Source organism: Mobula birostris, chromosome 4, assembly GCF_030028105.1.
Source record: "Mobula birostris isolate sMobBir1 chromosome 4, sMobBir1.hap1, whole genome shotgun sequence".
NCBI classification, from domain to species: domain Eukaryota; kingdom Metazoa; phylum Chordata; class Chondrichthyes; order Myliobatiformes; family Myliobatidae; genus Mobula; species Mobula birostris.
This window is the reverse complement of record NC_092373.1, coordinates 163,585,586-163,607,032: the sequence shown is the minus strand read 5'-3', so window position 1 is coordinate 163,607,032 and position 21,447 is coordinate 163,585,586. Positions and strand designations below refer to the sequence as shown.

Sequence of the window (21,447 nt, the reverse complement as noted above, 5' to 3'; positions counted from 1 at the left end):
AATTCAGCACAGCACTGAGAAGATCTGGTTACACCAGATGGTCACCAACTTCACCGAGTTTCCCCACAAAGCTCCAAAGAGAATGTTGCAAAGGGAATTATACCATTCCCTTCACCCTTGATGTGGAAACACAAGGAAAACCCTGCCCAGAAATGTCCAGTTGAATTTCCAGAGTGACATGAGCCAATCAGGAAATGATTGCTGTTGCCTGTCATCCAGGACAAAATGATGTTCCACTGCACATTGTTGAAGTGAACAATGTGAAGTGATCGAATTTCTAAGTAACTCAGGTTCCTTGCCAACTTAGAGGCAACAGTAGGACATTACAGTTCAGAAAAAGCTACTGGCTCCATCAAGTCAATGCCAGGTCCTTCAAAGTGCCAACCAGTTCAGAAAAAGCTGGGGACTCCGTCAGGTCCTTCAAAATTCAATCTAGTTATTCCTACTTCCACGCTCTTTGGCACTACCATTGTTGTTTTCTTGAAATATTTATTCTGTTCCCTTTGGAAAGCTGCTAGCAAATCCACGTCCTCCTCACCCCCTCCCCAGGCAGTCCAGTCCAAGCCTTAACCAGTCGTCAATGTCTCCAAATCCTTCATGACTTTACACTTCTATATTAAATCTGCCCTTGCTCTTCTCTGCTCGAAGGAGAACCACTCTGAGTTTTCCAAACCATTTCTGTAACAGTAACAAGAGAAAATCTGCAGATACTGGAAATCCAGGCAACACACACAAAACGCTGAAGGGTTTCGGCCCAAAATGTCAACTGTACTTTTTTCCATAGATGCTGCTTGGCCTGCTGAATTTCTCCAGCATTTTGTGTATGTTGCTCTGTAACAGTAATCCTTCTTTCCTGAATCCATTCTAGTAAATTATTTCTACTCTCCATCTAAAGCTTTTACCTCCTACTAGTAGTGTCAAGAAGCTGACCACTCTATCTGTCTGTGCTATTGTCACTAATCCCACTTTCTAGTCTGTAGTCTTGTAGGCTACAGACATATCAAGTGCATATCCAGATACATTAGAGATGTGAAGATAGTTTTTGCCAATATTCAAGCTGGGTATATATTGCTACACCAGGATCTATCACTTGATCTACACTTCTCGTTGCCTTGGTAAATTAACTCACATAATCAAAGGCTCCATCCATCCAGGACTTTCTCTCTTCTCTCCTCTTCCATTGCACAGAAGATACAAGATTGCACACATCACCAGACTCAATGGCAGCTTCCATCTGACTGTTACTATAGACAATAGATCAGGGGTTCCACACCTTTTTTATGGGACAAGGGAACGGAGCTTTAGGTTGTATAGACCTGTTAACATTGTTATGACTAACAACATGGAGATGTTTCCTTGTCGTGAATTTTATTTTGCGTGTCTGCCTCTCCTGGAAAAACCATGGAGGTATGACACCCATTTAACACACTAGCAGGTGACCAGTCTCTTTCTTACATCCAGTATCTTATGACTGGCACCTTTACCATCCTTAAGAGTCCATGAGTATTTGCAAGATGCCCATTGTCGGTCAAATTGTAAGACGACAAACATCCCATGCAAGCACCTTGAACAGCTTAATTCCAAGGCACTTCATCAGTCTGTTGTTCTCCTCCTTCCAGAGACCTCTCCCTCCCACCACAAAACCAAAATACTGTCCTCAACTGTCTCCGCTCCAGACAGGTACTTGTACTTCTCCTCCTTCTCTTTCCAAGCCCTCTGGTACAATAAAATGGACTCTCGACCTCATAATCTACCTTAATATGGCCTTGCACCTTATTGGCTGCATGTACTGCATTTTCTCTGTAACCGTTAAACTTTATTCTGCATTCTGTTATTACCTTCCTTTGTACTACTTCAATGCACTGTTGTAATGAAATAATCCGAATGGAAGACATGTAAAATAAGGTTTTCATTGTACCTTGTAACAAGAATAAACCGATCTACCAATTTACCGAATTAGTTACTTACAGCACAGGAGGACAATTGAATCTACAGAGCAAGATCTTATGGGAACCATCCAAACCAATCTCAGTGCCCGACTAATCACCCTCTACACTCCTTTATCTTCCTCTACTTTGATAATTAATCAGTTTTTTTGTTAATCCTGTTCAGATGTGCAGTGCAAGGTATCCATATTAGGAACACACCAATGTTTCAATGGACATCACAACTTGAAGGAGGAATGTACCAATTAGCTCCTCATTGCCATTCAGTAAGATCAGGAGTAGCATTTTACCACACTGACACTCTCCTGCACTAACTCCTAGCTATGGAGTAGCTGATGTTTCTGAAACAATACACACAAAATGCTGAAGGAAATGAGTAAGTTCAGCAGCATCTAAGGAGGGAAACAAACAGTTGACTTCCATCAGGACTGATCATCAAGACACATTGTGTGTGTTGCTCAAAGCTTCCAGCTTCTGCTTATGATGTTATCTGAAGTACTTGTTCCTTATCCAAGCAAAAGACATTCATCGAGCAATAAGTCAATCCAGGAATCTGCCTGTGATAAAACTCCAAAAACTATTTCTTTTCTAAATCATTGTAATGTAACTTAACAGTAACCGCGCTATACAAAAGGCCTTTTAAATGTGCAGCAAAACTGAAGCAACTGCTGACTTCTGAAATCCGCTGAATGTTATTATCCATGACACCACGTGTTGGCCAATGATCCATTGTATCTCACACAATGAAAGGTGAAAGGTACGTTCCTGAATTCTGCTGTCATCCCACTTCCAGGACTACATTCCTAAACAAAGAAGCTTGCTAATTTTACTGAGCAGACAAGGATGTACTAAGGATTAGCAAAGAAACTAAAGATTATGAGCTAGAGAGCCTGATACACCATTTCCCACGCACCAGTACATCAAGCTATGAGACAGGTAAGATGCACAATACCAGATCGTTCCCACTGCTGTTGTTCCTGCCCTCTTCTATGCCCCTGAGACCAATATGGTCTCTTCCTTCCTAACTGACTGGAATCGAAAGTAAACCAATGTCAGTGTTTTCTCCCAGGTCAATATCCCCAGTATTCAGTCCCAATTTACACCTAGTCAGCTATGCTAGGCAAGCCCAACATGGACTTTCTGGGCCCAATGTTGACTTGGTGCCCACTGTGTTGTAGCCTGCTTCAGCCACCCAGGCGGTGCATGATGCAACAAACAGTTGGCTTGGACATTTTACTTGTGATCGCAAGACTGGGTTGGACATTGGTAACGTAGATTGCTGCAAGTTGGATTCACTGGTTCTTTGGTGAGACCGGCGGAGGGCGAGATGCGTTGCCACAGCTGCGGTGTGGAAAAGACCTTCATGCCTCAGAGTTGCCAGCGAAGGAGACATTGGAGCTGCCTGTGTGCCGCTGGATTCCGTACTCAGTTGAAGGCTGTCCCCTCCCATCAATGCTGCCCTCCAGAGCTCATTCCAGGGAAGACAAGCTAGATTGTATTTGTGGCTGCAATTGCATGAAATGAGGAACTGCTGCGGCTTGTTTTCATAGAAACATGGCTCCAGGACACCATCAATCTACAAGCCATAAAACTCAGAGATTTGGCCTATATTATTATTTTTTATATATATTTTTGTAAGTATTTGCTTTTCTGCTATCAAAATTATATGTGCTGTGTGTGACTGTTGGTAATGTGTTTTGCACCTTGGCTCCAGTGAAATTCTGCTTCATTTGGCTATATTCCCATGCATGGCTGAATCACAATTAAATTTGAACTTGAAGCCTCATTACTTTTATGTACAACACAAGATTCCTATATCAAACACAGTACTCTGAGCTCTGTCAGAGCTCAGGGTCTCCCTGAAGAAAAGTAACCTACTGCACTGACACTTGCTGAGATCTGACATAGGCATGTCTACCTTCTATCCCATAATGCTGACTACAATTCTATCAGATAAAGTTCCTGGGCATTTGACATAGAAGGAAGAAGAAAGTGGTCAGATATTTGGAGCAGTAGATATAGGCAGGAAAGAGGGGTTCAAGAATACCTGAACAAATTAGGAGGGTGGAGAAATGGTGGGAGAGGTGTAAAATGCAAAATAAGCACACCATGTCACAATCTGTCTACACACTTCACCTGTCGGGTTCCTCCTGCTTAGTCTCTGGAAGAGTCTAAGGTCCCCACAGAATTGACAAAAATTAGAAGCAAGTCATCCTTAAATGTTGAGCAACTGCATAAGTAAAAAAAAGAGTTTCACGAGCATCCCCCAAGGGAGAAAAACTGTTATACTTGCCCAGTCTGCACTACATGTGGTTCCAGATTCCTCAGCTTAATAGCGATGGGCAATAAATGCTAGTATTGCGAGTGATATCCACATCTTGTGGTAAACATAGATAAATAAAAGTGGAAAGAACATTGATGAGGATATAAAAACAGAGAGTGGTAGATGTGCTCACGAGTTCACCCAGTAACTGCGGAAAATAACATTTCCGTCATTCCTCCCTATAACACATCTTTGGCTCTCCCCTTTCATTTAATATGATCGCTCTTTGTTTAAAAATCATCAAAGTAGAAGGCAGTTACTTCAATTTTCCAGCAATTTTGGTAGGATTTTAGCACATAATTCTATATATTTTATTATCTGGTCAGCAGAGTTAGTGTAACAGCACTCTGCAGCTCCTGCAACCCGGGTTCAGTTCTGCTGCTGTTTGTTCTCCCCATGAACCTGTGTGTTTCCCCCCGGTGCTCCAGTTTCCTCCCACCTCCCAATGACACACATGTTAATTGGTTAATTGGTCACATGGATGTAATTGGGCTGCGCATGCTCATTGGGCCAGAACAGTCTGTTACAGTGCTGTATCTCTCTGAATTATACACTAAAATCTTTTAAAAAATCATGTTCACCAATCTTGCTCAGAGAGGTTGCAGAAACTACAGACACACAAACACACACACACATGGACTACACACTTCACACCTGCACGGACAAACACACACACACACACACACACACACACACACAATCTGAACACACTCACACATGAAATATGCACACACAAATAGTCTGTGCACACATACACACAGTCTAGAAATATAGAAAATCTACAGCACAATACAGGCCCTTCGGCCCACAAAGCTGTGCCGAACATGTCCCTACCTTAGAAATAACCTCGGGTTACCCATAGCCCTCCATTTTTCTAAGCTCCATGTACACACTCACAATGAACTATACACACACACACACACACACACACACACACACACACACACACACACACACACAAAAGAGCAAAGCACCTCTTGCACATAATCAGACATGCATGAACAGCACAACCAGGTGTTAATGTGGTTAGCATGATTCTCAGAGCTCCTGATAGCTAAGATACCCCTCCTACTCGCCAACTCATCAGATAAGATATCCGCTCAGGTACTGTGGGTTAACTTGTATAGAGCTAGACAGACAGATTACACCACACACTCCCGAAGAAGCTGAATGTAAGAGCAGTAAACAACAGCTGCTGATGGCAGCAGTATTTTCATGTGATCTTGGGCAGCAACTTCAAGAGAGCTGCTTTTTAAAGAGATCACCTGAAGAGAATAATTGATTTTCTTCCCAATGGTCACTCAACGGTGTCCTGCTGGTTCAACGGTCACCATGAACATGTGAGTTGTGTTATATCTACACAAGGACCGTTTCAGTGACAGGTTGCACTTGAAATTAAGTCTTTGATTTTAGTCTCATTAGATATGGCATTAGTGAACAATTTAATTGAATGGGGAGTTAAACAAGCACCAGACCAGCAAGTGAAGTAAATCAGGCCTACCCATTTCTTCAATCATTCTGCATGAGGACTAATCGTAACTTTCTCCAACTTCGTTTACAGTTCCTGATTTCCCTACATTGAATGGTCTGTCCCACTTACAACACACAGGCAATTTTATCGAAAGTGACAGCAAACGAGACAACAAAGCAAAGGATGCAACCCTCACCAGCTCTCCCACACCTTCCTGTGTAAGATGTGAACCAGTTTTAGGGCACCTTGGGGTACAAAGCCTTCCCACCACCCTGAGGGCTCAACGCAGCCAAAAGATTAAACCAAGCCTGCACAATTAACCACAGTTTTAGTTTTTTTTCTTGTTTTTGGCTTTAACAGTTTCTCAAGATGGTGAGGTTAGTGGCTGACACAGTTGCTGGTGGAATAGAACACAGACTGTCACTGCTCATGTCCCTCTGCTTGCCTTCATTTCCTTCCAGAGAAATGATATTTCTGATCAATACATCTGTCACTAAAAGCAGCAGGATCTGTCATGTTTATATTGGGAAATAAGTGTTATATCACTTTCATACGTAATTCATATAATACGGAGTTATATGACTTCCATTAGGATTTGAGTCCTGATGAAGGGTCTCAGCCCAAAACGTCATTTATTCATTCCTCTCTTAGATGCTGCCTCACCTGCTGAGTACCTCCAGCATTTTGTGTTGTTGCTCTGGATTTTTAGCTTCTGCAGAATATCTTGTGTTTATGAGCTGTATGACTTTCTTTTGTGATTAAAATTTTATTCACCTTTCATTTCCCGCCTTGTCCTTCTCCTTGACAACGCCTCCTGCCTGATTGGGAAGGCAACGGCTGCTGGGACTAGACCTGACTGACAAATGCAACAGGTTTCGGGATGTGGGGTACATTACAACCAGGTCTTCTTCTGGCAGCGATAATCTCGCATAGAGCTTACGGCTTTAGCGGGTTAGGGATGGCATCATGTTGGCCACCTGTGGCCACCTGTGGCATGATCCACCTGATCTGTATTGCTGTTCATTTCCCTGGAGATAGGTTTCAGATCGGCCACTGCTCAGATATTGACCACCTTTTACATGCCGAAAGCAGACTGTTTGGCCCACTCTCATCACTGTCGTTGCTCTTTCATATTAAATCTCTAACACAGAGGACCAGCTCATAATGTACCCCACTTCTCAAGTTTACTCCATTTGAGGGTGAACAGAAATCAACTTTGCAACTGGAGTACTCTGTGCAACTGCTATTGTGTATGCATGTTTAGTAAAAGTGATGGCATTTCTGTAACGGTGAGACCACTTACAGTGACTCTCACTGCGCACCATATACTCTGTTCCATACCGTAAAGAGTCTATTGACATAGCTCATTCAAAATTGAAATAGATAGAACTTCCCATTTAAGGGTGTTCCATTTAAATAGATCCTCCTAAAATGTGAGGGACGTCTCCAAGCAAGTATACTAGAAGTTCAAAGGTATTCGGCTTGCAAGAGGATGATTGTTTGGAAACGAAAGAAAGCTCTAACGTCCCGGTACTATAATTAAAAAAGTATCAGTGAGAACCGCGTAACTGACAAGCCAATGGACCATTCCTTGTTTTGTGCCTTAAAATTGCAACAGAGGCCTGTCATTAAGAGAGTGTATTTCCTACAATATTACGCATAGAATAAGACTCTTTAGTCCCAGAGACATAGCCTGGTCTTCCTTACTTCACCTTCTCTGTCAACATATCGTCCCATTCCTTTCGCCTTCAGATACATATTTAACTCAAGATTGAATATATTTCTATTCACGTTATGACACCAAGTTTGGCAATCTTTGCGTAAAGATGTTTCTCCTAATTTCTTTACTGGATTTACTTGCATAAAATGAATCATCTCATTAGCAGTAGTTTAGTTTCACTGGGATCTTAACCTCAAAACAATTTATCACTATTCATACTACCTCAATCCAACCAATATGGGGACTCGCTTTCACTGCAAAGATATTTTTGTGGTTTTACTCTCGATTGTTTTTGAAAAAGACAACTGTTTAAAAAATGTCAAAGGAAGTTGCATTCAATTCTGCCCTGCCTCCCAATTCTTGTTGATTTTGGCACAACAAAGAAAAATAACACGAACCTCCAACCATACAGTGTTGAGAAAGGGAGGACAAACACATGCATGAGAATAAGAGGTCCATGTAACCAAATATTGCTGCCACACAGGGGGTGTCTTTACACAGACTAGTTCATATCTACAATTCGCTCCTAGATTGGGTGGTAGAGACAGGTAGGGTCACTTTTTCTTAAGAGACACTAAACAGATATTTAAATACACAAGGCTTAGAATAGGTCCTTAATGTGAGCAAAAGGGATTAGTGTAGGTGGGCAAAAAAGCTGAGCATGGATAGGGAGAGCTGAAGAGCCCATTCTGTGCTTTCTAACTCTGTAATTCTGGGCTTTGTCTTGCCTGGTATGGGTGCACCTATGACTGATAGAACATATTTGCAGGTTAACTCAAAGCATTTTAAATAAAGGTTCCCTCTGGAGCTATTCCTAGAGGATTTGATAAGCTGTTATTCTACCTGCTATACCTGGACTCACCAGAAAGATATGCTTTTCTGCTCACAAATAACGCTGTTGGCTCTTCTGATACAAAGACATCCTACAAGACCCAGCTCTGAGCAGATAATCCTGACCCTGCTGTGCTTTTCTCTATCAGATTAGTTGTTAAACCAAGGTAACCATTAACACTATAACACTATTGAAGTAATGCGTGAATATTCTTTTGGTATAGGCATTGGTACTGATTTGTTATTCTCACATGTACCAAGATTCAATGAAAAACATGTCTTGAGTACTGTTTATACGGATCAAGTCATTACACAATGCATTGAGCTAGAATAAGGTAAAACAATAACAATGCAGAATAAAGTGTAATAGCTACAGAGAAACTGTAGTGTAGGTAAACTATAAAGTGCAAGATCATAACAAGATAGATTATGAGGCCAAGAGTCTATTTTTTGTGTAAGAGGTTCATCCAGCAGTCTTTATTTCTCGACAAACCTCATTAAAATACATATCTAGACATGTTGTTCTTTGGACAATGTATGTACTATTTGGATGCTTCATTCCTCTATGTTACAATAGTGACAATGTTATTTACCTGTGAAAGGTGCAATTATTATGGTTTTAAAAATTACAGCTGTGCAGATATTCATACCCGGTACCCATATATGGATCATTGGCAAAGAGAAGCTCAGAATCTGAGTAAGTATCCCTTTTATTTTAAGATGAATAAAGTTTAATTTCTATTCCAGTTTTCTAAAGAGTAACCAGAATTGGGAAATAAAATAGGAAACATGCTCATTCTAGCTACCAAATTCTTACTACATACTGCGTAACCTGGGGAAAGAATGCCTGCAGAACCCAGCACCAATACTGCTTGCTGCTTAAAGTATGTGGACCACCAAAATCATTGCGAGAAGGTGCAGAATAATGAAGGGCATATGGTTTCCAGATTAAAAGAAAAATGACACATTTTATTTAGACTAGAGAACATGTTCTGGATTGGGTGGGTAGAGGGCACTGGGATCAGATTCTACCAGCCACTGCCCAAGTTTTAGATGAGAAAAGTGGGAACAAATGAGGAGCTTCTTCTGTTGGAAAGGCTGGGATCAAACCAGAATCATGACAGGTTTGCATAAAGAACAAAGCTAGGGACAAGTTGAGGTACAATACAAACAACCCACTCATTCTCTTCACTGGCTCAAACCAGCTTGGAGCATTAATGTAAAACAAATACAATATTCATTCAGCAGAACTTTCAGTCACCTATCCTAAAACCCTGTAGATATTACTTTTTTCCCTTATCCTCCCATGAAACAACTTGGAATACTTAATACAACAAAGGTGTACTCAAATACAAGATGCAATTGTTCGGCATGTACTTACTGCAAAGATGAATTGAAGTACACTCCAAGCCTAAAATTATGTTGAACTATGACTGAATAATCTGCACAGGTAAAAGCAAAATGAAATGCACATCACTGACCTGGCGGTGCTTGCCTTAGCTCAACAGGAATAAGGTAATGTAACATATACATTCAGCCAATATTCAGCCAGATTCTGAATCTGGAATTTGGTGATGGAAGCAGATGCAATTGTAATTTTCAGTGGAGAGTTGTAGAGGAAAACTTACAGAAAGGTCGAGGATATAGACAACTGGATAGCATTTCCCATCTTTCTTATATTGGCATTTACAGTTATCTGAAATGATGTGAAGGAAATCCCTGTCCTTCAATGTTTCCAGTGCAAACCCCACTGTTTAACAAATCATCCTCCGGAGTAAATCCTTGGCAACAGTTTGGCCACGATTATCAATGACTTAGTGAAGTGACAACTGACTTCCATCACAAGCTTGGAGCAACCTCGACCCCAGAATGGAGTCCACTTATTTTTCTACAACCTTTGACCCTGACTGCCTCATCATATCAATCGCCAATCTGCCTCATCACTTATAATAATGCAACAGAGCCTGAAAACAACTTCAGCTATTCATGTTGGCAACTAAGGTCAGACTCTGGGCAACCAGTGTCAGTTGCAGAAGTTGAAAAATCAGCCCAGTGTCCTACAATACTAGAAGCCCAATTTTCACACCAGTTGTGATGATAAGGATCTGGAACTTACTGACTGAATAGATCAGAAACCCTAGTCACATTTAAAGAAGTATGTGGATGCATGCTCACAATGCCACAGCAAACAGGAGAACTGACCTGGTACAGAGAGGTGGGATTGAGCTGAGCAACTTTTTTCAGCCAAACATGGAAACGATGGGCCATAAGACCATAAAATATAGGAGCAGAACTAGGCCATCTGGCCCATCGTGTCTGCTCCACCATTCAATCATGGGCTGATCCAATTCTTCCAGTTATCTCCACTCTCCCGCCTTCACCCCATACCCTTTGATGCCCTGGCTAATCAAGAACTGATCTGTCTTTGCCTTAAATGCACCCAATGACTTGGCCTCCACAGCCGCTCGTGGCAACAAATTCCACAGATTTACCACTTCTGACTAAAGTAATTTCTCCACACCTCTGTTCTAAATGGACATCCTTCAATCCTGAAGCCGAGCCCTCTTGTCCTAGACTCCTCTACCATGGGAAATAAATTTGCCATATCGAATCTGTTCAGGCCTTTTAATATTCGGAATGTTTCTATGAGATCCCCCTTCATTCTCCTGAACTTCAGGGAATACAGCACAAGAGCTGCCAGACGTTCCTCATACGGTAACCCTTTCATTCCTGGAATCATTCTTGTGAATCTTCTCTGAACTCTCTCCAATGTCAGTACATCCTTTCTAAAATAAGGAGCCCAAAACTGCACACAATACTCCAAGTGTGGTATCACGAGTGCCTTATAGTGCCTCAACATCACATCCCTGCTCTTATATTCTATACCTCTAGAAATGAATGCCAACATTGCATTCACCTTCTTCACCACCTACTCCATCTTTAGGGTATCCTGCTCAAGGACTCCCAAGTCCCTTTGTATCTCTGCATTTTGAATTCTCTCCCCATCCAAATAATAGTCTGCCCGTTTATTTCTTCCATCAAAGTGCATGACCAACATTGTATTTCATTTGCCATTTCTTTGCCCATTTCCCAAAACTATCTGTCTCTCTGCAGGCTCTCTGTTTCCTCAACACTACCTGATCCTCCACCTATCCTTGTATCATTGGAAAATTTAGCTATAAATCCATTACTCCCATAATCCAAATCATTGACATACATCGTAAAAAGCAGCGGTCCCAACACCGAACCCTGTGGAACTTCACTGGTAACTGGCAGCCAGCCAGAGTAAGATCCGTTTATTCCCACTCTCTGTTTTCTGCTGATCAGCCAATGCTACACCCATGCTAGTAACCCCCCTGTAATTCCATGGGTTCTTATCTTGCTAAGCAGCTTCATGTGCAGCACCTTGTCAAAGGCCTTCTGACAATCCAAGTACACCACATCTACTACATCTCCTTTGTCTACCCTGCTTGTAATTTCTTCAAAAAATTGCAGTAGAAACCATGCTGGCTTTGGCCTATCTTGCCATGTGCCTCCAGGTAATCTCATCCCTAACAATCGATTCCAACAACTTCCCAACCACTGATGTCAGGCTAACAGGTCTATAGTTTCCTTTCTGCTGCCTCCCACCCTTCTTAAACAGTGGAGTAACATTTGGAATTTTCCAGTCATCCAGTACAATGCCAGAATCTATTGATGCTTTAAAGATCATTGTTAATGCCTCTGCAATTTCTCCAGCTACTTCCTTCAGAACCCAAGGGTGCATTCCATCAGGTCCAGGAGATTTATCCTCTCTCAGACCATTAAGCTTCCTGAGCACCTTCTCAGTCGAAATTTTCACTGCACATACTTCACTTCCCTGACAATTTTGAATGTTCAGTATACGGCAGATGTCTTCCACTGTGAAGACTGATACAAGATATGCATTCAGTTCCTCTGCCATCTCTGCGTCTCTCATTACAATATATCCAGCGTCATTCCCTATTGACGCCAAATTGTCTCTTTCTGTGTCGGGAATTGTCTATGATTCTTTGTTGCAAGGCATTTCATAGAAACAGTCTCAAATAAAATTTGATACTAATCCACTGACTTAAGAAAATAAAGTATTACCAAGAGCCTGGTTGGAGAGGTAAGCTTTAAGGAGTATCTTAAAGCAAGAGAAAGAGGCAGAGTGACTTCAGGAGGGATTCTGGAGATGTGAGGCTTGTCAGCTAAAGACACAGCAACCAATGGCAAAGAAGTAACATTCACGATAAAGGATGAATGAGGCTCTCAGAGACAAGCAGAGCTGGAGAAGATAACAGGATTTAGGAGTGACATTCTGGGAGCATCTAAAAACAAGAATTCAAATTTTAAAACAGAGGCATCACTTGAAACCTCAGCATGCGTAGGAATGATAGGTGAGAGACTAAAAAAAAATGCAGAAGAATTCTGAAAGACCTCGAATTCAGGGAGGGTGGAGCAAGGCTGGTTGTACAGTAAGTCAAGCAAATGAATAACAAAAGCATGTGTGAGGCTATCAGTGACTGAGGAGCTAAAGTGGGCCAGAATAAGACAACACCGAACATACGGTTTAACAGGCAGTATATTTCAAAATATAAACATTTTAAAAGCTGACATAACCTCTTGATTCACATTCCCATAGTTTATAATATGCAACATTTAAAATACATTCCAATCCATGTGGAGTCCTACACCGGTTTCATGTTAAATGAAATAGAGCTAACAGCACAAATAAATTCCTTGATAATAAACCTTGGCTGCTCAGAATGTCTCAAAACTGCTATGAAATTATAAACGGAGCTCCACATCATTTCTACTTGGGTATGTTACACACACAGCAATCAGAATAAATTTTGTTGCTCATCAATAAGATTAAAAAGATTTCAACAGCAGATACTTATATTTAATATTTACTTGTCGGTTGCAATGACCCAGGGAATTCTCCGTACTCGGTGGGGACCAAGAATGTCGTACAGTAAAATAAGAGAGTTAATGCTTTTCATTATAATTCTACGGGATCCCTCTTCATTAATGGTTACTCTGCAATATTTTCTTCTTTGAAGCTTTGGTCCATCATTAAGCAAGCCTTTGAAGCTCTGCCTGTTGTTAATTCTAACAGTGGGAAGCAAGGTCACACCAATGGGGGTGTCAGGTCAGGACCAATTCATCCAGCACCTCCACACAGGGCACGTCAACATGAGAAGTTGACTATCTTATGTCAAGTTCTTTCCAGCAGTATGGTTTGGTATTGTATTTGTTTGTTACGGTAATATTCTCTAGCAAGGAGAAAGATGTGTATGTACGATCGTTACATTTTTGGGTGACTATAATATATTGCTGAACTCGTTTTGGACAATAATGCATTGCCAATCAGCACAAAAAAAAACTGAACACAAAATAAATGCACTGCCTTCACAGTTGAGAGGTAACACAACAAAAATTATCATTTAAAGATAATGTAGAAAATAGCACTGGCTTCATGGGTTACAGCCAAGGGCAGCCAGCATGATTTACAACCTTAACATGCAAAAATGCATTGAATACCTTATGGAATGATGGTGCTTGATCATAAGGGATTAAATACAGAAGCCTAGAAATCATCCGATGTGATATGTGACTTATGAATATTTAAAGTGCCCAAATCAAAATGATTTTGCCCCTCTTTTATCAGAGGTACTATCTTGCTGGATAATAAAAGGATTAATAACTCCAAAGAAAGGTGATACTAAACAGATTGGGATATTTGTACTCTGCTAACCCTCAGGGTGAGTTTTGAACTATTTTGTAAATATATTTTGTAAAATAAAGCACAGGGTACATCAGTTTTGTCAATTTTACTTAATCCAGAATTGTCAACAGCTATACTTTTCACCAACTGCTTCCACAATGTCTGAACAACGAAAGTAAACCACAATTGTTAGCATTGTACTCTATTTGGTTTTAATAGTACGCTTAAAGCATTCTGGATTCCTATAAAAACATTTCCAAATTAAATAAACAGTAGAATAACCTGCTGCATCTTTTCACTGAATTTAAAACCATAAATTTTCTTTTTAGGAATAGACCTTTTCGTTAGTTCACTGACTTACATTTACAGCAGGTGTTGCTATCTGCTTCAAGTTGCTTGGAAAGACCAAGCAAGAGAGATTGCATTTATATAGCACCCTCTGTGCCATTTTCAGGACCTCTGAAAGCACTTCACAATCAACAAAATGCTTTGAAATTGTAATATGGGAAAGAACAAGTGATTTGTACAGTGTAAACTCCCACGAAGGGTAACACAATGATAACTGCTTGGAAATGTGTGATAAGTATTTGCCAGGAGTCTTCACTTACCTTCAAAATATCACCATCTCTGGGGATGTTTTGGGGGGTATTTTTACAGTTACTTGAGAGGGCAGGTGGGCCTTTCTGTGATGTATTTTTCTAAAGATATCTCTGAAACAGCACAGTGCTCCTTCAACATAAGATGAAGCATCATCTCGGTTTTCGATTGGTTTTCTGAATTTATTATAATTAACTCAAAAGCAGATTTATATCACTTATCTGCTATTATATAAGGTGAAACCCGTAAAAGTGATTTTTCTTTCTGTGTAACTGTGGAGCGGAATAGGAAGGAAAGGGACTCACCACCCAGTCAACTGTGAAAACCTGAAGTACAGAGGTGTGGGATAACAGAAGGCAATACAGAATGGAGAGGCACCCCTGAGTGATACAGTACTACATTTTCCATTGGCTACATACTTGTAGATGTATGAACTAGGAACAAGAGTGGCAACTCAATACCTTGAACCTTTTCTACCACTCAACAGAATCATAACTTCAACTCCCTATTTCTACCTGTCCTTGATAACCTTTCATATATTTGTCTCCTGAAAACTGAATCAAAATATGTCACCTCTAGTCTTTGGAAAATCAGATCATCAAAAATGTTCTGATCTTTCCAGTTATATGATTAGTCAAGCTCTTCTCCAAAAGAATTTCTTCTATTGGACTTTTGAAAAGTGACCATCATTTCAGACCATGCACGTTGTTAACTGCCAAAGCTGATAATTTTCTATTTTAATATTTGAGCACAGCAGGTCATTTTCACCAAGCCTCATGTGTCATAGTCAAGTTCACTTTTCAATGAAGGCAGGTCACTGAATGTCGAACCATAGCAGGCACCCTGGGCAAACAACATCCTCCTTATCCAGGGCACCTGTATCCAGTCCTCACACCTATTACGTGACAGAGGTGACATAACCGTCATAAACTAAGGAAGGTAAAGTGTGTATAATTTATTCTGTCCTAATGTACTTAACTGTACATTAAGTCTAGACCAATAATGCAAAATCTTTTCTGAGAAATTAAGAAATGATAGCTTACCAAAACAACAATCAATATAGTGCCAAATTTAGTTTCAACTTCTAACAATAGAGGCAAGACTCTCACGTGTCTAGCAAAACCAAGCACTGTTGCATTCTTGCCATCACATAAGCCTCACCTGAAGCAGGCTGCATTATTCACACACTGGCACTGATACTGAGCCAAATACCTAAACCCTGCTTTAAATGACCATCCCTTTTGACACGTACAATCTGTCAAGGAGTGAAGGTTTAAGACACCTAATAATAGGATTTACAGCAAAACAAATCTAACCCCATAATTGCAATATCAGTTACCAAAGAAATTAAACAGTTCCTTTGTATGATGCAAAAGGAATAAATTAGAGAATCAAATAAGCATCGTACAACTGTGATTGATACAGAAGGGGTCTAAGTGGCAGAAGATTTATTCTTTCTACCTTAAAGTGGTAAGCCAGTGACAATGACCAACAACCTGCATTTTTAGATATCACTTTTAACATTGTTAGTTATTCATAGGCACTTTGCAGTGACAAAATCTGACAAGAACTGACACCAAACTATAGGGGACATCAGCGCAGGTGACTGACAAGACTTACTGTAGATCTAAAATGTATAAAGGTAGTGGGAAGCAGGAGAGATCCTGAGGCCTAGATAGCTGGAGACAGGAAGAAGCAGAAGATGCCAGCACTGGAAAAATGCGGAGATCTGAGCAGTAGGATTAGAAGAGGTTAGGGATGGGAAAGGATAAGAAAAGAACAAGAACTTCACTGACAATTGCTAGCACAGATCAGTAAGCAGGGGGATGATGGGAGAATTGCACCAGGTACATGTTAGAAGGCATCTTTACATGTGGGCTTGGTAATCAGAAGCCTCTGGTGAAAGTAACCATTTGCAGATTTTTGATCTGCTCAGTATTGTAAAACAGATTAGACAAAACACTTAGGACCACTACATGTTCCCTTGTTTCCAAGATTCCCTGCCCTGAACAAACTGAACAAAGTTGTGACATGTTTTACCTTGGAGCATTAGGGCTACCACAGACCACATTGGGCAGATATATGGTGAGGTCTCTAGGCATACAAAATATGAGTAACATTTACTTGCCAGTCAATCTGCTGCTCACTCTTTAGCACCCACACAGATTTATTTTTTACACAGATTGTACATTTCAACTTCCTTTTTAACAAGACTGTTCACAAAAACATGAAATCTTTATCCTGTATTATAAGCATTATGGAAACCTTTGCTTTACACTTGATTAACCAAAATGGTGTACATCTACTTCGATTACAAAGAGCAAACGGTACCAATTGTTTTCTCCAACACTAATAATTTTTTCTACTTGAATTCAATAATCAAACACTAATCTCATATTTTCACTGAACAGGACACACATTAATTCTAATCCAAGAGCAAAGGCAACAGTCACCTTAAAAAACAGTTTACCTTCAAAAAGATTTCAGATTTATAGCTAATTTGTACTGTAGTGGCAAACCTGCATTGCCACTGCTCTGAGCAATGAGAAACCTTGCTATTTAATGTACGGAGGTTTAACATGCACCTCGCTGCGTATCTGGCTGAACACTTCCAGTATTTTCCATTTAAACTTCAGATTAACAGCATCCACAGTATTTTAGCAGCGTTTTGTATTGAACGGCGCCTGCTACAAAGCAAAACTAAATGTCCGAAGTAAAACTGAACAACCTCTCGGTCTTCTCGCCCTCTTTTGCCTCGTACCTCCAACCTCAGTGCAATTCACTCTGTGCATCAAGGCTGTAATTTGAAACCGTCTGAGATATGCCGAGCTTCAAAGGAACAGTAGCATGTAAACACCAACACAGAATGAATTCTATCGTGTTAACAGAGTGTTATACCCAGTTCTGTCAGAACTATTCACAAGTGTGTAATATCCACAACCGCTTCGCTCCTGATCCTGTTGCACACATGTCCTCACAACTGCAGAACACACACCAAAATAAATTTCTGCTTGAAAAAAAACAGGTAGCTGGAACCCCCTACTCCGACTACCTGATTAATTAGGAAAAAGATCAGGCTCAGTGTGAAAGGGATGTCCTGTAGTCACGATGAAGATTACATTTAACTTGGTGAACAAATCCTGGCCACTTTTGGTTTGACATTGGGTTTAAAAGGCCTTGGAGGAAAGAGAAACCAGATCCAAACACTGAAAAAGCTCTCAAAACTCCAGTACCCCACCCCTCCCCCATGCGCAGGGTGACCACAGAATGCCGCAGGACTACATTTGCCTAAAGCCACACTTTACAACTTCGGGCTGCGGGGGTTGTTGCTGTCAATTCGGGTCCACCTGAAGAACTATTCAAACATCTGGCAGTTGCACCGTAAATTGGTGCAGATGCGTCAGAAATAGGCCAATGTATTGTTGTTAAAGTGCCGTGTGACATCACCACAGCAGACATGTCCACGCTAATCAATGTAATTTACAATCAAGTACCTTGTACAAATGTAGAGTGTTCGCACCACAGGGAAAGGCCATTCAACTCGACCAATCTACGCCTAGAAAGATACTGAAAATAGGCCTCCGCCTACATCACTCAATCTGCAAATCTATCCATTCTGTCCCCATCGTATATCATGTAGCTTCCTGACAATTCCTCACAACTTCCTTCAACTATGCCACGAGGAAACACATTCCCCATTTGAGGCACTCTGAAAAGAAAATTATCCTGAATTCCTTTTTCTTCGTAAGCAGTTCATATTTACAGTCATCACTTTTACATTTCCCTAAAGACATCACTAGATTGTCTGACTTCTTCAAAAATGCTCCGGAGACTAAAAGCAAAAAAAACCTAAGAGATTATATATAATTATCCCAAACATGTAGTTGCCCCACGGTTTAAAATATATTTATTGTGGGCATTTGACAATATGTCAACTAATAATCATTCTGCTACAATTTTATCCACAACCTAATGGTAAACCATGAACCAACGCAGGGTATATAAATTACTTTAGGCAGAGGCAGATGATCCCCTCCAAACTGAACTGTCACTAGGAAACTACCAAGCTCGCAAGTGGGTGGTTGACCAATAGGTGTCTGGGAATGGTTAAAACTAGAGCATGTCAAGCCTTCAATTTCTTACTGTACCCACACCCAGGGCAGAAAACGGTGAAACCCACAAACACACACACACATGTGCTTCGTAATGGTCCAAAATACAGTACTTCTTCAAAGTTTGACATGTAGCATCTGAACCAAGATTTTAACCAGCCTTTCCTCTAGATGCTTAACCTTGTAACAGATTGGTTCACGAGGAGACCTTGTGGTGTTTCGGTAAATTTTCATTTCAGGTAATCAACTTCCATGGTAGATTCAAGTGACCACATATAGTTCTGCAGCACTTACTGAAGCCAAAGCATTCCGACATTACGGTTTCTGTTACTGGAGGCATCTTCTTAATTCCACCATGAAATTTTAAATTCACAGCCTTCACACAATCTCAGCTCCACTTTTTATTTAAAGAATGGGATCTATCGGCCACCGAAAAAAATCGCTGCAGTCAGACAAGCGGCATGCAGTCTCCTTGACAAACACCAGAACCACCCTCCTTCAGTCAAGACTGTTCCCCACCCTCCCTATTCCCCCGAGGGATTGTGGAAAAGACAAGCACTGCAAATAACTGCCCCCTTGTTCTATCTTCTTAAAAACGTCTTTTATTTCTCGCATTAAATCACTGAAAACGTGCCTCCTCCCGGCCTCTTTAAAGTTAGCGGCTAAAACTGCTTGTGTTTGTTTAAAGTCGCTCTGTGTGCGCGGAGGCAGCGAGGCGACGTAACAACAATTTCCTATCTACCATACATACCATCCGAAATTTAAAACAGAAAGTCAAAGAGGAAAGGTCATGTGCAGATTTTATATTGAAGGATTTAAAATTAACAGATTGATCGTACAATGCATTACCGCACGCTAACACACACACACACACACACACACACACACACACACACACAATAAGTACAACTTGAGTGAAGCAACAGTCCCATCAATAACCTAAGGGACAACGTGGACAGGTGAGCTGTCCGGTGCTCCACCCGTAGCGGGCAATGGTACCGCTCCAAGCTCATGTAAAAGTGAAGGACGGGAGGTTTATCCGTTAACGACTGAGCGGTTGCAGCCGCTTGACTCACCGTTCTGGCGCCCGGAGGGGAGAGGGAGCCGTTGTTCACATACGGCTCATTGCTAAGGTTAGGGATCATAATGTAGCTGGGCTGGTAACCACAGAAGGCCGGACCCATCGTTCCATCCTGCCGTTTCCCTGTTTAAAAAGTTTATTGCAAATATTATAAAGAGGCCCAGCAAGAAACTGGGATATTGCAGGCGAATTGTACTCTTTCAGTAATCAAAACGCACACTTGATTCAGAATGTAAATAAAACACGGGGTCCTCACCCTCCTCGGTGCCCGGACGGCGTACTTTATCCCGAAAGCCATCCTCGTTAACCTGCAATCGTCTGCCCACCTACACAGTCGGTAACACGGTTTTTTTTGGGGGGGGAGGGTGTAGAGAGAAAAGTAGAGGTTATTGAGCGACTGTTGAAAGTATTCAGTGAGAGAGGACAGGGCAGAGGGTGTAGGGAACGTAAGGAGGTTGTGTCCGCGCTCTCGCTTCATGCTTCCCATTTTACCTCGGGCTCCCGCGAGTTGCTACCGCCGCTGTCTCCGCTGCCCGGGTTGATCTCCGATTCATTGACCAGCGATGACTTGAGGTCCGCCAGATCCCGTTCTTCGCTGCCACTGATCTCTGCCAGGATTTTCTCCTCTTGTTCTCCTTCGTCTTTAAACGAAATCATCTCGTCGTTCGCACCCAACTCTGGGTCGCCACTGCCGTTTAACTGCGGCATCCCTCCCTTATACCGTGGAGGGGAAGTTTATATCTAATAATGTAGCAATATTAATTTATGGGTAGTGTAGACAGTCTTGGGAGAGAGAAAAATCTGACTTTTATTAAATAAAGCCAGTCTTTGTATGTATATACCTAAACTCTGAAATAAAAATAGTGAAAGCGCAAGTTCCAACAAGAAGATAAAGTACTGATTCCCCTTCTCTGGTTAAATGCAAACTCTATCTTTGCTTGCTCTTTCTCTCTCTCTCTGTCTTGGGAGTGAAGCTAGTTAAAGCAAGCCCAGAAGACTAGTTGGTTGGTTGTATTAGGAGACGTCGGAGATTCTTGCAGCAAAAAAAACGAGGCGAGGAGGAGGGAGAGGGGAGATCAAAGCTGCGCCGCTGGCCTGATTGACAGCTCTGATTGACGGGAGAGATTTACAATTGTCCTCCCGGAACTCTAATGAGATTCAGAGCAGACTCTGCAGGCGGAGACCTAAGAGATTTTGCAAATTTACCAGCACACACAGAGAATTTTTTAATCAAACCACAAAATAAACAGTCCTATTTTGAACCCCACTACCAGACCTGTTTTTTTGTGGATAATTAAACCTATGTGTTCAATAGAATCAATTTTAACAAAATCAAAATGTAACTTGGGGAAGCATTTTTTTGCGGGGAGGGGGTGGAAACATTTTCCCACTGATTCACTAAAGTACAAGGTTTTTTGTTGATATTTAATCAGTGGGTTTCGGCCTAATATAACTCATATTTTCAAGCGCCTTTACACGGACAATCCAAGGGACAGAATAAAGCATCCTCCAGTCAGGTCAACTTGAAACATTAGATCAAAAGACTTTGCATTGCTGCAGGTATATTAATGGATTTTGGACAGCATTGTGCTCTTTACAAGGTGCGCGGCCTCCTTTCTATTACAACGCAGGAAA

General features: G+C 41.2%; 1 protein-coding gene across 5 annotated transcripts in view; it reads right to left on the bottom strand.

The window, feature by feature from the left end:
• The window catches only part of lef1 (lymphoid enhancer-binding factor 1), a 174,870-nt gene extending 154,051 nt beyond the window's left edge, over window positions 1-20,819 (bottom strand). For all 5 annotated transcript variants that reach the window (XR_011885787.1, XM_072256388.1, XM_072256389.1 and 2 more), the window contains exons 1-3: window positions 20,305-20,819; window positions 20,069-20,138; window positions 19,808-19,935 (exon numbers count right to left, since the gene is read on the bottom strand). Coding sequence is in view for 4 of the 5 variants with exons in the window: in XM_072256388.1 (XP_072112489.1) it covers window positions 19,808-19,935; window positions 20,069-20,138; window positions 20,305-20,520 (414 nt within the window). In the remaining variant the exon portion in view is untranslated. The remainder of the gene's footprint in view (window positions 1-19,807; window positions 19,936-20,068; window positions 20,139-20,304) is intronic.
• Between the last annotated feature and the right edge of the window lie 628 nt (window positions 20,820-21,447).